General features: G+C 38.1%; 1 protein-coding gene across 1 annotated transcript in view; it reads right to left on the reverse strand.

The window, feature by feature from the left end:
- Positions 1–16,623, reverse strand: part of CORIN (corin, serine peptidase) — a 235,033-nt gene that overhangs the window by 159,248 nt on the left and 59,162 nt on the right. Inside the window, 1 exon segment of the mRNA XM_035714411.2 lies at positions 1,231–1,435. Coding sequence (XP_035570304.2) covers positions 1,231–1,435 — 205 coding nt within the window.

Consider the following 16,623-nt stretch of genomic DNA (forward strand, 5'->3'; position numbering starts at 1 on the left):
TAGAGACCCGGGATTGAGTCCCATGTTGGGCTCCCTGCATGGAGCCTGCTTCTCCCTCTGCCTGTGTCTCTGCTTCTCTCTATGTGTTTCTCATGAATAAATAAATAAAATCTTTAAACAACAACAAAAAAAGTTCTCACTATAAGAAACAGCAAATTTATAACCATGTGTGCTGATGGATGTTAAACAGACTTATTGTGGTGATGGTTTGGCAATATATACAAATATTGAATCACTATGTGGTACACCTGAAACCCAGATAATGCTATATGCCAATTTAATCTAAAGAAGAAAGAAAGAAAGAAAGAAAGAAAGAAAGAAAGAAAGAAAGAAAGAAAGAAAGAAAGAAAGAAAGGAGCTTACAAGCACACTCACTTGCATGTTCTTTCCTCCACCCAAACATTCTTTCTAACCTTATTTGATACCCTGCCCAACAATCTCCGCTCTTCCTCTGCGTCTACCCTTCACCCCCACCCCTGCTCTAGGTTCCAGTGTTGACCATGAGAACCACCCAGCATCTCACTTATACCTGATTTGGAGGATGAGGTTTTGGACTTTGGACCCAGAGATATTTAGATGAGATTGGGGATCTCATCTCTTGTGCTGACATCAATAACACACCCTTGCCCAACGGCTGGGAGTTCAAGTGGGGAGGCCCTGGCAGGTGGGGGCAGGAGGAGAGCCAATTCAGGGGGTTCATTTCTCCCTGTCCTAGGTCAGAGGGTGGGCCGGCGGCGGCTGTGCTCCCCTGCTTCGGGTCACAGCACCTGGTGGCTGGAGGACCCTTTGCCCAGAGCTGCCACCCTTTCCAGGGGCTGTCGGCCCCCTGCCCCTCCACGTCTTGGGGACTAGAACTGCATCTCCTCTCATGGGATCATTGATTTGTTTCCTTAACCTGTCTACACCTCGATAAGTCTTCTCACTAAGCTCCTGGAGCTTGCTGCCCTTGCCCAGACCCTCACTCAAGCAGCTGCTCGGGCTCCCAGCTGTGGCCTCCGCCTCACATCCTGAACACTTTCTTCCAGAAATAAAACTATCCCAGGATTGACCATAACAAAAACAAAAAAAACCCAAAAAATATCTAGTTTGAAAGAATGACACCTGGTTACGACTGCTATGGGATGTTTTCTCCTTTAACAAAAATAACCGGTGGGAGCTTGGGATGGCTTCATGGCTCTCACACCTATGCACCACCTGACTCATCACTGAGGGGCCCTGACTCCAAAATACCTGTCACCGTCGCCCACGCACTCGGGGAAGGCCAGGCTGCAGCCAAAAAGCATGATATGCTGGTAGCAACTGAGGCGATGTAGGTACAGGAAGAATTTGAGGAACTTCTCCATGTCCATGTTGTTGGCAATTGAGAAGAGAGGCGTTGGGGTGGCGTGGTAGGGCAGCAGCTGGCACTGGCTGTGGGTGATGTTCAGACAGGCACCTGCGACGTCAAGACAGTCGGATTTAGGAGTGGACACGCCGGGATGATGCATTGACAAACCCACCCCACATGACAGACTGACATGTTCAAAAGATAAAGCACATCCTGTAAGAACGATTCCAGATACATGACCACACACGCACACACATACAAATAAGCGTGTGGGCATTTGTGCACATGATAATGAAATCAAGCTACTCATGGTCACAAAGGAATCACATCTGGTCCTGGGCAAATATATAGAAAAATACACTCCCCACACGTAGTTGATGGGCATATAAGTTGGCAACCACCATTCTGGATCACAGCTAGGCAGGGCAAAGTTGTAATATATATATATATATATTTAATATATATTATAAATATAAAAAATATATATTTTTATATAAATTTATATATATTTAGCCTTAAATTTATATATATTTTATATAAATATATACATAAATATATATATATATGTAGCCTTAAATACATACCTTTTGACACTAATATTTCTAAATATTTACCCTAAGGAAATAATCATGGTTGTGAATATGGATCTTCATCTCTGCACAGTTTAAAACGTTTAAAAGACACTAATCACCTAAACATTCACCAATGGGAATTGGTTTAAAAGACTTTGAAATTCAAACAATGGGATATTTACCCACGTGAAAGACGCTGTAGAAGATGATCCAGGTATGCAGAATGGTGCTTATGGTAAATAAAAAAGGCAGGTCACAAAACAATTGGCCTACTATGGTCCTGTTTTCAAAAATACACCACAATACAAGGGTTTCTGATCCTGTCCATGCCGATAACCCAGGGTCAGCTCATAGCCTCCAGTTTTATTTTGTTTCATAGTTGGCTCTTCCCCCAAGCACTACCACCTCCACAGCCTCTCTCTCTCTTTCGTTCCATGAATTTGCATGGTTGGTGTCACATAAATCAAAATATTAATATGAGTGCAGGTAATGGGATTTTAGGAGATTATTCCACTTTTTAAATTCTGTACTGTCTTATTGGCTTGTATAAAGATTTATTACTTTTGCTTTAAGAAGGAGATAATTAAAATTTTGGTTAGTATTTAAGTAAGCTACTAGTTAAAAGCAGATTCTTCAGGGTTTGGAAACGCAGTGGGAATATTCATTCTAGTTTTGCCCTAGAGGGGGGAGGTAAGCAAGAAGAGGAAGGAGCTCAGTAAGAAAGGAAACATGTCTTCTGATAACTATCTAATTCCCAAAGAAATAAAGAGAAAAACCTCTCCAAACCTAAGGCTATTTTCATTTTTAATAAAAATAATGTTAAGAAATAAGGCTGCACCTCTGATAAAATGGCTGAGCTAACCCTTTGATCTGTAATACAGAATAAATACATCCTATCACAGAAGGATTCCCAACCTCTCCTTCTACTTCCTTCCTTCACTTCGGTCACCGGTCACCGCAGAGACTTTGCTTCTGATCCTCCTAAGAGCACTTCCTAATCCCACTTCTCTTTCAAACCTCTCTGGAAACTGCCCAGACCCTGTAGGAAGTCTTTTTCCCCAAATGGCCAGATGTAGCCATGAGCTCAGGCTCACACTTCATCAAGAGCCACACTTTGCATTGGTTTTATAATCTGCCCCAATGTGTGCTGAGCTCAGTGGAGAGGCACCAAAACATCATTTCCACTCTCAAAGGCAACCAACGACGTGTGGGATTTCTCTGCACTCTAGGCCCTAGGATAGACAAGGCCAACAATTTCAGGGCACCACACCTGTTTGGGCCTCATCAAACTCAACATACAAAAATGAGAGAGAGAAAGGAGTTACAGAAGAAGAAAATCCAAGTGAAAACATTCAGACAAAACACAAAGAGACATGTGTACATGTGAATTTGGCCCCACGTGCGCCCTAGGGTGGGGGGCTCTGGGCGAGTTTCATGAATAGGACAGTCAAGTCATTTAGTGGAGGTTAAAACACATTCCAGGATGGGATGGCAGCAGAGGCAGGGAGATCACACACACAGCAAACCTCAAAATGGTCCGATTGTCTATATTGTCCTACAAGCAGAGATGCTGACTTAAAAGGGCTGAGAGTAAGACTTTTACTCCATCAGAAATATGAACTCGCCTTGGAAAATTCAATCTCAGGAAAACATTTCTTGAAAACCAGCCTGTGCCAGGCACCAAAACGGGTACTCAGAGGCTCTCGTTCACAATCACCTCATTTTCACAACCTGGTAAAGCGATACTGCATCTATATTACATATGAGGAAATTCAACTGTAGCAAGTCTAAGACATCTGCCCAGCTCTGAGGAGCCATTCTATGGAAAATCCAGATCTTCAAACCCATGTCTCCTGAATAACTCCGATTCTGAGCCACCCTAGGCTAACACAAAAGGGGTTACTATGTTAAAAAAAGATCTTACAGAAGAGAACCACAATGGCCTGTGAAAGGAAAAGACTAAAATGTATGTGATGATATGTCACAAGGTCTGAATTTCTATCCACAAATAACACACCGATGGGTACTGACCACATGCTGTCATTTGTCTTATATTACATTATTTTCTGTAAGGCTCACAGCCTTACAGGGTATAGACATTAAGTGTATAAACCTGATGATAAGCTATACTTGAAGTGATGAGATGACCAAAAGGCTGATTCACCCCCACCTAAGCCAAGAAACTACTGAAAACTGAGACATCATGTGAAAAAGCACAAGATACTAGGTAACTTATATGTGAGCCGCACAAAAGAAAAAAAGAGATTTCCTTCTCAGGGGACCATAAAAGTTCCCACAAGTATACTGTCCAAAGTGCTCCTATGTCCCTTAATGACACCATCTGGTTTTATTTTCATTATGGTATTAGGACCACCTCATACAATCTTGTCTGTCTGTCTGTTTGCTTGTTTGTTTATTCCCACTATGCGTCCACATCCCTGGAAACTCATAGGATACCAAATAGTAGACATTTAATAGTTATTTGCTGCGTGAATCGGGAGATTATATGGAACACATCTTCCCACTGAAGGTTCCTTACTGAGCAAGGTGTGAACAATCTGGTGTAGCTAAGACCCAGAGGCACTAAGGTTGATGGCTATTATTGCAACTATTGTTTTTTTTTTTTTTTTTTTTTTTTGCAACTATCGTTGCTAATTATCTGTTCCTTAGAACTTACCAGTGCCTAGAGAGTCATCTCATCCTATTTCTTCCACCGGACTGATTCCTATCTTGGGACTCCCCTCTGGACTAACAGTGCAGCAGCTGAAAGTGAAAAAGGGCTGTCCTCCCTTTCCTCTAAAAGGTATACCCTGAGTTATCCTGAAGCATGCTCGATCGCTTTTAGCCTGAGACCTCACCAGAGCAGAGAAAACAGCAGAAATCACCATATTGCTGACATTCAACTATCGTGTCAACAGTGTTGGTACCTTCAGCAAGAAAAATATATAATTCAGAGAATATATGGCGAGATAAATTTACAATAAAAGCCCAAATAATTATTTGTTTCTATTCAAGTTGTCTCTTAATATAAAATATATTTTCAATTTCATTACCACTTATTGTTTTACATTATATAAAACAATTAAAGATAAGAAAATAGATAAAGGATCGTGGAGTACCTTTGAGGCTGGCTGTTTGCTAGGTACTTTATCTACACCACTTAACTTAAACTTCTTACGATCCTGTGAGACAGCCTTTTTTTTTTTTTTTTTTAAGATTTTACGTATTTATTCATGAGAGACACAGAGAGAGAGAGAGGCAGAGACACAGGCAGAGGGAGAAGCATCGGGGAGCTCGATGCGGGACTCGATCCCGGGACCCCAGGGTCACGCCTTGGGTCAAAGGCAGATATGCTCAACCACTGAGCCACCCAGGAGTCCCGAGAAAGCCTTTTTATTCCCATTTTACAGCTGATGAGACAGATTCAATGAGGGCGAGAAAGTATCCAAGGTTACACAGCGTTAGGCTGTAGAGTTGAAATTGAAACTGGGTCTTTCTGATCCTGTAACCTATTCTTCTCTTGTGTATGATTCTGCCAAAGGTACTATTCCATTTTAAACACTGTAAATTTACTTCATTCATTATAGAATATTTTGATGAATCTGCTTGGATGTAGCAATAGAGCTGCTTCCCCAAGATTGACAGAAAAATTAAACCTTCTAAAAGAAAACAGGGAATCTGCTCTCAAAGTTAGTTTATCTGTCCTTACTGTGAGTCTGTTTGGATTGGGAATGCTCTGTGTCTATTCCTGGTTGTGCCACAAAGTCAACCCAGGTCCGGGCCACATCAGCAGAATGGAATAATGAAAGCCATTCTCTCTTCTAGATAACCTACAGGAAAAGTCACATTTTGTCCAAATGATGTCTGGGGCAAACTAATTTGAAAGCACTTCATGTACTTAGGAAGATCCGTGAGAGGGTTCCGGTAAGATAAGAAGGAACACGAAGTTAAAGATAGGGCCTCTCTGGGTGAGGATCCGGGCCTCTTACGTAACTATAAACATCTTCGAACACAAATGTGATAACTATTTTATTTCCCATAAGAGAAGATCAATGAGACAAAGTAAAACACATGAGTCAACTGTGGCATTTGTAAAAAAAAAAAAAAAAAGTCTTACAGACATAGTTAAGGACACAGACAACCCAAGGTCTTGCCAATCTATGCACAAACAAACAAAAATAAGTAAATACATACAACACTGTATGAATTATCTAAGTTAAGTAAGAGCTAGCTCCTTCTGCCAGAAAACTCATGAAGAGGGGGGTTTAATATATTCTATATAATTACATATATTCCACACTTAACATTTTTAATACAACCTCAAATCTCTTGGCAAAGTCCTTGCCAATCTCCAAGCTTTGATATCCTACAAATACCTATTACTAGGTCATTCTCTCCTATCGTTCACACACACGCATTCATACTAGTTGGTTCTAAGATGTTTGAATGGTAGCTGAGGGCACACAACCTGTTGTCATTCATTCATTCATCACAAATATCTACTGTGGCCACGCTCTTAACGCAGTGAGGGGTCCAAATTTTATTATAAATTAATTATTCACATTCCATAGAAGAAAGTAAGATGTAACATTGCAGCTGTCACATCTTCATCTGTCAGGCATTTTTCATTGATTTTTAAAGAACTACATCTTGTCCCACGTAATTATCTGTTGAGAATTATGAATGGTTGAATAATAATAATTCAAATTTATATGTACTCTCACATCTGTAAAACACTTTTCCCACACATAGCACGGTGGTTGCACAGTCTGATTCAAATCCAACCTTTATCATTCTGTACTTATGTGGCCTTTCACAAGTTACTGAACTTCTCTGTATGTTTTTTCGTCTGTGAATTACTGTATTGGGGATTATCGTAAGGATTAAGTGATGCTTTTACAATGCTTATCATTAGCACATATGATAAACTATAAAACTTTTTGCTGGTTAAGTTGGGTGTCAGTTAAGCATCTGCCTCCTGTTCGGGTCATGATCCCAGGCTCCTGGGACCCGGACCCACTTGGGCTCCCTGCTCCCCCTGTCTGCTTCCCCACTTCCTTCCCTCTGTCCCTTCCCCTACTCATGTTCTCTCTCCCTCTGTCAAAACAAAACAAAACAAAACAAATAAAATCTTTAAAAAAATTGGTAACAAGTCAGTCTCAAGTTGAGCTGATATTTACCTATTTACTCTCTGAATTACAAAGAAAGATTTTACAGGCAATAGGATTGTAAGTGAGGGCAAATAAGAGACTGAAGTTGGTCCAATCACAGGAAAGCCCAGGAACAGAACGGACTACATAATTTGGGGTGTCCCGGTAAATGGCAAAATTAAGGCCCCTGTTCAAAAACCAAATTTATGTTACTTTTTATTTATATTATTCTTAATATTTATATTTATTTATATTATCATTAATAATGTCAACAAAGTGACAGTAGAGTATTAGATAATATGTGGAGTCCTCTGCTTAGAACTCTGTGTAATGCACAGGTCGGCACGCTTATGAAGCCAGTAAATGATCAGAGAAGAAATCCTCCCTCCAGAAAACTTTATAAATCTCCATATAGGGATTCTTGCGTGGCAGTTCCAGAATTTGTCTGTGACGTTAGGTAAGAACTAAAGGTGATCAGTGTAAGAGCTGTAGGGGCCTCCAATTCAGAGAATTTCTGTCTTTTCACAACATTTTAAGGTGTCCAGGGCAGAATACCCAACACACAAGCATCCCTGGCTTTGGCCAGCTATTCAAATATTATATAAAAGTAGTGTCTCTTTTTGAGAAACCAGATGTATCTACAAACTGCATTTCAGCTCCAATTTGGAGAGCCACACTTCTCTCCAGGGAAACTGCCCACACAGGACTGGTAAAGAGCCCATGCTCTGCCCTTTTAAGTAGCCACTTTTCTCCCAAGTTTAAGCCTAAGAGAGAAAAACATGGTCTAACTCTAGTTTTCCAACTATTGTGCTGAAATGTTTGCTGCTTTATACCTGCTTTTAAATTATAGCGCACGTAGTAAGGTTGGCCCATGATAAGTCAGTCATTTTGAGTCCTTGATACACAGGGAGTTTCTCAAGAAAATAATAATGGCTACACCGTATCTCTACTCTGGATAGATTAGACAAATTTGATCAAGCTATAACTGAAGACAATTGTTGAACATTAAGAGAAGTGTTTCTTCTTTATCAAGAAGATATTAGCAGGAGATTTTAGAATACTTTTCTCCTACTCATTACCAACTCCAGTAGATAATGTCAATCCACTGGTCAGATGACAAAAAACATGACTCTGTAAACCCTGGCCTTGGAAAAAATGAAAATTCTGAAATCTCTCTTTTCTTTGCTTCTTTCACGTCAGGGTGAAAATGGAAGTAACTGGTATAGAGGAATAGAGGGCTCTGTGATAATAAAGCCAAAATAGAGAAACACAGGAAGCTTAAACATGTAAATTAATGTATAGTTGAAATAGCAAAGAAGCAGAGTCAAAATTAGTGACAGCGGCCCAGATTCAAATGTGGCAGATATAATGCAAACCTAGAGAGGTAGAGATCTGAATGGTGCAGTGAAAGCCATGGAATAGACAACAGAAAAAATCCAAGAGGGGAATGTCACTTCAATTCTATTTCTAGGGACATTGTAATTTTTGCTATAATTGGAAAATGTTGGAATATGAATTTTAATAGTGATGAATTAAATATTATAGAAACCAGAAACCTAGAGCTTATTGTTTTGCTTACTCAAAAACAGAGAAAAATAGGAGTATCCCCCATATTTTGAAGTTTGAAAAAAAAAATGAAACTATGCCTTGGATACAGAAAGGAATTAAAAAAGAAAATGATATATTTTAAGTTAAATCATATTACTGAATTATTTCGATTTCAGAATTTCAAACTATATATTTGTTGCCTTTATTTCCATATCCTATGTAACTTTTTAAAATGATTTTATTTATTTATTCATGAGAGACACAGAGAGAGAGAGAGAGAGAGAGAGAGGCAGAGACACAGGCAGAGGGAGAAGCAGGCTCCCTGTAGGGAGCCCGATGTGGGACTCTATCCCAGATCCCAGGATCACACCCTGGGCCAAAGGCAGATGCTCAACTGCTGAGCCACCCAGGCATCCCATATCCTATATAAATCTTAATTAAATCATTACTATATTATAGGGTGTGCAAAAGTACCTATGTAACTAATGAGGTAAGCATAAGTAGAAATTTATTTTAAAATAAATATTATTTGATAAATATAATTAGTAGATAAATATTAATAGTATTTACTTAATAGAACTTTCATGTAAGGTATATAGCACAATATTTGACGCATGATAAGTTTGACATCATTTTGTAGTCTTTTTTCTTTCAAAATATATGTTATACATTACTCAGCATAATATGAGTATATATAACAGTCCAATGTATTACAATGTTTTGTATTTATGCAATGTACATATTATTTAGTAGCTCACTTATTCACTCACTAACATATCTCGAACATTTTCACAATTCTCCAAGGAAGACATACAGACGGCCAACAGATGCAGGAAAAGATGTTTGTCATCACTTACAAGCAGGGAAATACAAACTAAAACCACAATGAGATACCACCTCACGCCTGTCACAATGGGTAAGATCAACAACACAAGAAACAACAAATGTTGGCAAAGATGTGGAGAAAAAGGAACCTTCTTGCACTGTTGGTGGGAATGCAAACTGGCACAGCCACTCTGGAAAACAGTACGGAGATTCCCCCAAAAGTTAAAAATAGAACTACCCCACAGTCCAGCAATACTACTACTGAGTATTTACCCAAAGCATATGAAAATGCTATTTCAAAAGAACACATGCTCCCCTTTGTTTATATAGCAGCATTATTTACAGAAGCCTAGTTATGGAACCAGCCCAAGTGTCCATCAATTGATGAATGGATAAAGAGGGTGGGGTATACACACACACACAGACACACAATGGAATATTATTCAACCATAAAAAATAATGAAACTTTGCCATTTGCAAGGGCATGGTGGAGCTGGAGAGGATAATGCTAACCAAAATAAGTCAGTCAGAGAAAGACAAATATCATATGATTTCACTTATATGTGGAATTTAATAAACAAAACAAATGAGCAAAGGTGAAAAAGAGAGAGAGAGAAAAACCAAGAAATAGATTCCTTAACAGATTTTATTTTTGTATTTGAGAGACAGAGAGGAGAGCAAGGGAGAGAGAGAGAGAGAGAGAGTATGAGCAGGGGTGGGGGCAGAAGGAGAGGGAGAAGCAGGCTCCCTGCTAACCAGAACCCAATGTGAGGCTCGATCCCAGGACCCTGGGATCATGACCTGAGCTGAAGACAGATGCTGAACTGACTGAACCACACAGATGCTCCAAGAAATACATTCTTAATTACAGACAACAAACTGACGGTTCCCAGAGGAGAGGGGGGAGGATGGGTCAAAATAGGTGATGGGGATTTTAAGGACGGCACTTATCACGATGAACACAGGACGATATATGGAGTTGTTGAATTACTATCTTGTACACCTGACTACTATAACACTGTACATTAACTAACTGGAAGTAAAATAAAAATTTAAATAAATACATACATAAAATATACATGTTGGCCCCCTCAAAAAAACAGCTCAAAGACAATAGACAAAAATTGTAATAAAAGAAAATCAAGACTGTAACACTAAAAATAGTAATTTAACCCTAAAAACATTTACAAATAAATAAAAATTGAAGAGGCTTAGGATAATCGCTACAGGCACAGTAAAGAAGGAGCCCATAGAAGGAAAATAGCAAGTCAACAGAAAATGTCCTTCTGAAACCAAGCACTCAGAAATGGAAGAAAAAAGTCCTGTAAGGGTTACAGAGAAAAGTTTTCCTGAAATGAAGGAATAAATGAGTCTGCATTTGAAAGGGGGCAACCACATTTCATTTTGACCTCAGAATGATGGACATCAACACATAGACAGCTTAAGTTAATAAGCTTTCTAGAAGAATTCTTCAAGAACTGGCAGGAACTAGGCACCAGATGTGTTCATTGCCCCTGACTTATCACTTCTTTCAGGCTTTTGGTGAACAGACAACTAGTCTGTGTTTTTGAAGGAGGAAAAGATACTGTGTTTCCAGTGATCATTTCAATTCAAAATTAAGATTATAGCATTTTCTTTGTTTTTCTATCTGTACCTCTTTCCTCTTTTGTTGAAAATGTTGGTTCCCGAAAACATGAATATAAATATTTATTTGCTTTCCCCCGTATTTGCAAACAATGGTTTCAAAATAACAGCCTCAATATAATAAGACGGCCTAATGAAAATCTGAAATGAATTAAAGGTTTAAATATAACACCTAAAACCATAAAATTTCTAAACGAAAACAGGGGAAAATCTGCCAATCTTCCTTGGCAATCATTTTTTTAAAAAATAAGATACCGAAATACAGTCAACAAAAGCTAAATAAACAAGTGGGATTATATCAAACTAAAAAGCTTGAAAATGCAAACTATGAAATGGGAAAAAATATTTGGAAATTATGTATCTGACAAGGGGTTAATATTCAAAATATACGAGGAACTTGCACAACTTGGTAGCAAAAAATCAAATAACCCTATTAATATGGGCAACGGACCTAAATAGACAGTTTTCCAACAAAAAGACATACAAATCACCAACAAATAGATGAAAAGATGCTTCACATGGCTAATCATCAAGAAATGCAAATAAAAAACACAATAAAATATCATCTCACACTAACTAGTTAGGACAGCTGTTATCAAAAAGCCAAATGATAACAAGTGTCCATGAGGATGTAGAGAAAGAAGAACCCTTTTATAAAGGTGTTGATGGGAATGGAAATTGGTGTGGTCACTATGAAAAACAGTGTGGAGATTCCACGAAAAATTAAAAATAGAAATACCATACGACCCAGTCATTCCATTTCTAGGAGAGTGGTATTTCTTTTTTATCTGAAAAAAAAATGAAAACACTAATTTGAAAGGATATATGCAAACATGTTCACTGCAGCCAAGACATGAAACAATATAAATGCTCATTGATGGATAAGTGGATAAAGAACATGTAATGGTATATTACTTGGTCATAAAAAGAAATCCTGCCAATAGCAACAACATGGATAAACCCAGAGAAAGACAAATACTGTGTGGTATCCTTTATATGTGGATTAAATGTGGAATATTAAAAAAAAAAAGGGATTTCACAGAAACAGAGAATAGAGTCGCGGTTGATAGGTGCTAAGGGGAAATAGGGAGTTGTCGATCAAAGGGTACAAATTTTCAGTTACAAGACGAATAAGTTCTGAGGACCTAATGGACAGCAGGGTGACTATAGTTAACAATACTTTATGACAGACTCAAAATCTGCTGAGAGTAAAAGTGTTCTCACCACACACACACACACACACACACACACACAGAGTTAACTACATGAAGTGATGGATGTGTTAATGACCTTGATCTCGGCAATCATATCAAAATGTACGTCAAATCATCACATTTTACACTTTATTTTTTTTCTTTTTTCTTTTTACATTTTACACTTTAAATACATGCAAATGTTTGCCAATTTTTCCTCAATCAAGCCAACAGGAAAAAAAGACTTGAACTTGTTGATGTTCAACTTTCTTGGCAATTCTTTTGGTGCTTAGAGTACCTCCACTAGGGATGTACCATCAAAATATTCCAAGTTCAGTGGAGATAATTCTTTCATTTTGGACGGTCGAATCACTAACTTCATCTACAGTTAGGATAATTTATTGCCTTGTTTTCAGTTTTGATGAATTTTTTCCTCTGGTGGAACTGTTTATTAAGTGAGTCATTTACCTGATTCTAAATTGAAACCACATGAAAGGTACACTTAAACATGTCTTATCTGCATCCCTGTCACTTCCTTCCTTTCCCTCTTCAATTAAAAAAAATTTTTTAAATTAGTTTTTGGTATATCGCTATGTTTATTTTTTAAGTAAATATATTTCCCTTTTCCAATTTATCACACAAAAAGTGGCATATTTTATACATTGTCTTGCAGTTTGACTTATTGATTCACTACTTAGTCTAGAGATCACTACATACATCAGTGTGTAGACTTCTATCTTATTATCTTCCCTGATGTATCTTACACTATTCCTAGGCTATGCAATATTTTTGTTAACAGCTCCCTCCTTTTTAACAACAACAACAAAAAGATTATTTATTTATTTATTCATGAGAGACAGAGAGAGAGAGAGAGAGAGAGAGAGAGAGAGGCAGAGACACAGGCAGAGGGAGAAGCAGGCTCATCCATGCCAGGAGCCTGACGTGGGACTTGATCCTGGAACTCCAGAATCACGCCCTGGGCTGAAGGTGGCGCTAAACCGCTGAGCCACCCGGGCTTCCCATAACAGCTCCCTAATAGACATTTAGAATATTTCCATCCTTTTGAAATTACAAAAAATGCCAAAGCATCCAGGTTTTTGAGGGATGCTCCTTATTAGATTAAAAGAATTTCCTTCCCTGTTTCGTGACAAATTTTAACAAATGCTTTTGCTTCAACGATTGAGATGATCAATAAAAGAAATCTACTTTATTAATTAAACAAGAAGACATATGAAAAAAGTGCCTAATATTAAGCCAGCTTTGCATTTCCATAATAAGGTCCTCTAGCTCTAATTACTTCCCAAAATCCCCGTCTCCGAATACCATCACACTGGGTATCAGAGCTTCAGCCTATGAATTTTAGAGGGATGCAAACATTCAGTCCATAGCATTCCACCCTTGGGCCCCTCAAATCACATCCTTACATGCAAAATATATTTATTCTATCCCCAAAGCCCCAAAAGTCTCAAGGCATTCCAGCCTCAGCTCAGTCTCAAGTCCAAAGTCTTATCTAAATATTATCTAAATCAGATGTGAGTGGAGACTCACACCACAATCCATCCTGAGGCAAAATTCCTCTCCAGCTATGAAACTGTGAAAGAGGACAAGTTATGTGCTTCCAAAATACAAAGGGGGGACAGGCAGAGGATAGACATTGCCATTCCCAGAGGGAGAAACAGGAAATAAGGAAAGGGTGACGGGTCCCCACGTGAACACTGACAGCGTGTGATGTGTCCCCACACATTATTACTTGCTTCATCCCTCTCATCATTGGCCATAACATGGCCACTTGGCCAATCCCCAAACCCTAAAACAAGCAAAGACTTAATTCATTTCTTACCCATGGCAACCCTCTCATATTATTTATTCTTAAAATTTTCTGTTGACTTTAAAGGATACATAATATGGTAACACACGGCGGCTTAATAGCCATCACGTTATCATAAATAAGCTTCTTAAAATGCATATCCTTTGGCCAGTACACATTTCTAAACATATCAAAGCAGAAACAAACCCAGTGAGTTGATTGCTTAATAAACAATGAAAGATTGGAAAGAAATTTCAAGGAGGGGATTGTATAATTCTAGACCTCCCACTTCCTGAGGAGATAAAATTCTCAGTAGTACCTATAAAAGCAAGGTTGGCCTTCCCATAAAATTGAAAACGATGGGCTGTGTTCAAGTTATTTAAGACAATTATATTATAAATTTTTAAATTCAATAATGATACAGCATAATCTCATTAAAAATGAAAAATCCAGGTCAAACCTTAGAACTAAAATTTACCTTTATAATTGTGAATAAAACTTAATTGTGTGGGAAAATGTATATTTATTATAGCATAAATGTGGTGCGAATTAGCAACCTTAACTTTTAAAGAAATAGGAAGAATTGAAATAGATCATGTTTTCCTCTGTTTCTGACCATCTTTTATAGAATTTCTCAGGTTGTAAATAATATGTTCGTGTCTCAAGGCAGTTACTAGACAGTGGCTACCTAGGGGCAAGATTTCTATCTGATCCACCTTTATAGTCTACACAGCCAAACCCCAGAGTTTGGCACCCAATAAATAGCTGTTGATGAATAACTGGTGCTTCCCAGAATATCCTAAACTCTCAAAAATTGAGATGTCTCATAGAGCTTGGAAGGGCACGTAAACCTCAGAATGAGTTTACACCAATTAACATAAACAAGTACTATAAGTTTTATCCATTCAAACACCACATGCAAATATTAGGTTAATGGTGCAGAGGAGCAAAACAGAAGAATAAATATTTTAACAATAAAAGACAAAGTGTGGTTTGCATCAAATTTAAACTGATGCAAAGCTTTTGTCTTGCAAAATTCATTAGCATATTCATTTCAACTACAAGTAAGTGAAAAGGCATATTCTCCAAAGGCACAAGTAACAGCAAACAGATTCCCACTGATGGTTTTTGTACTTTCAACACAGAATTGTACAAAGACCAAAAACCTAAGACAGTCAGCAAATTGAATGATTCAGGCAAAAGAATATACACAGTGCCAATTTTCTTTCAGAACCAGAGAGGGAAAAAAAAAAAAAAAAAAGAACCAGAGAGTAGAGTAAATTACACAGGGATTTTTTTTGACTTTTATCTGAGAATTTGGCTCTTAGAAGGTCACTTTTATCCTTGAATTGGATCCGGACTGTGTTTGCAATGCAGTTTCACCATGCTACTGGGTTGTTTTATTTTGTTTTGTTTCTCGATACTGATCAAGGATCTTGGGCTGTTCTTCCTGAAAAGGAAACTGTGATAATGAATCTGGGGAGGAAAATTTTAAGCCACAAGCCCTTGACACAACTATTTAACTCTCATTTGCTGTAATGATGTGTTACAGGCACGATCGATGCCTTTGGGGGAACATGTTACCCCCATGGAATATTGCCGGATTCATTTTGGAAAGAAGGTCAGGAAGTCTTACCCAGAGATCTTTGAAAAAGAGAAGACTGGGAGAGTGAACCAGTGACCAACCCATTACGCCTTTCAAAAGCCCACCTCCACAAGTGATTGAGTTTGCTTCTCTGGGAGAGACCCAGTACCTCCCAGGGACAATCATCTAAAGATGAATATGGAGAAAGGAAAGGAGAGTGAGAGGGGAAAAAAGAGTCCATTACTACACGTGAATTTCCTTTTTCTCTCTCCCAAGAACTGTGCAGGTCTTTACTAGAATGCTACTATGCTAACCAGAAAAGCAAGCAATAATTATTTAAATGCTTCACTTGGTTCTTGCTTAGATGTTGATTCTAGCCAGAAGCCCATGTCTGAATCTCAGAACTATTTTTTAAGCCTGAAGAATATGATTGACTTTACAGGAGAAGTAACCAACTCGACTTGAACACTGGTGTCTAACACTGGTGGCCAGCAGAGCACATAAGCGATGGTGTCCAGGATCACAACTACAATAAATTTTGGAGTAGCAAATTCCTAATGAAGCAACTTAAACAGGCCTTAGGCTCTCCCGGGTACCGAAAAAAGACTCTTTTCATCTGGAGTATGTGTCCTTAATCATAATCCAAAGACCCTAAAGTGTCTATACATAGAATTTTTATTGTCTATAAAGGACCTGGATTGAAGAAAACCAGCATCTCTATTTCCATTAACCTCCAAATGAAATTTAAAATTATCAGTGTAGGCAACAAATGTAGAAAAACAAATTAAAAATTACATATGATATTTTCCTATCAACATGACATTATGACAGACATTTCAAAATATTACTTGTGCTCATCCCTGTTATAAAATTATAGTTATTGACCTACTGCTAGATATCATTATTTAACAAACACATGAATTACTGTATCATGAATTTATGTTTCCAATACTCTGATAACTGAATTTTAAT

The sequence above is a fragment of the Canis lupus genome, chromosome 13, assembly GCF_003254725.2.
Source record: "Canis lupus dingo isolate Sandy chromosome 13, ASM325472v2, whole genome shotgun sequence".
NCBI lineage: Eukaryota > Metazoa > Chordata > Mammalia > Carnivora > Canidae > Canis > Canis lupus.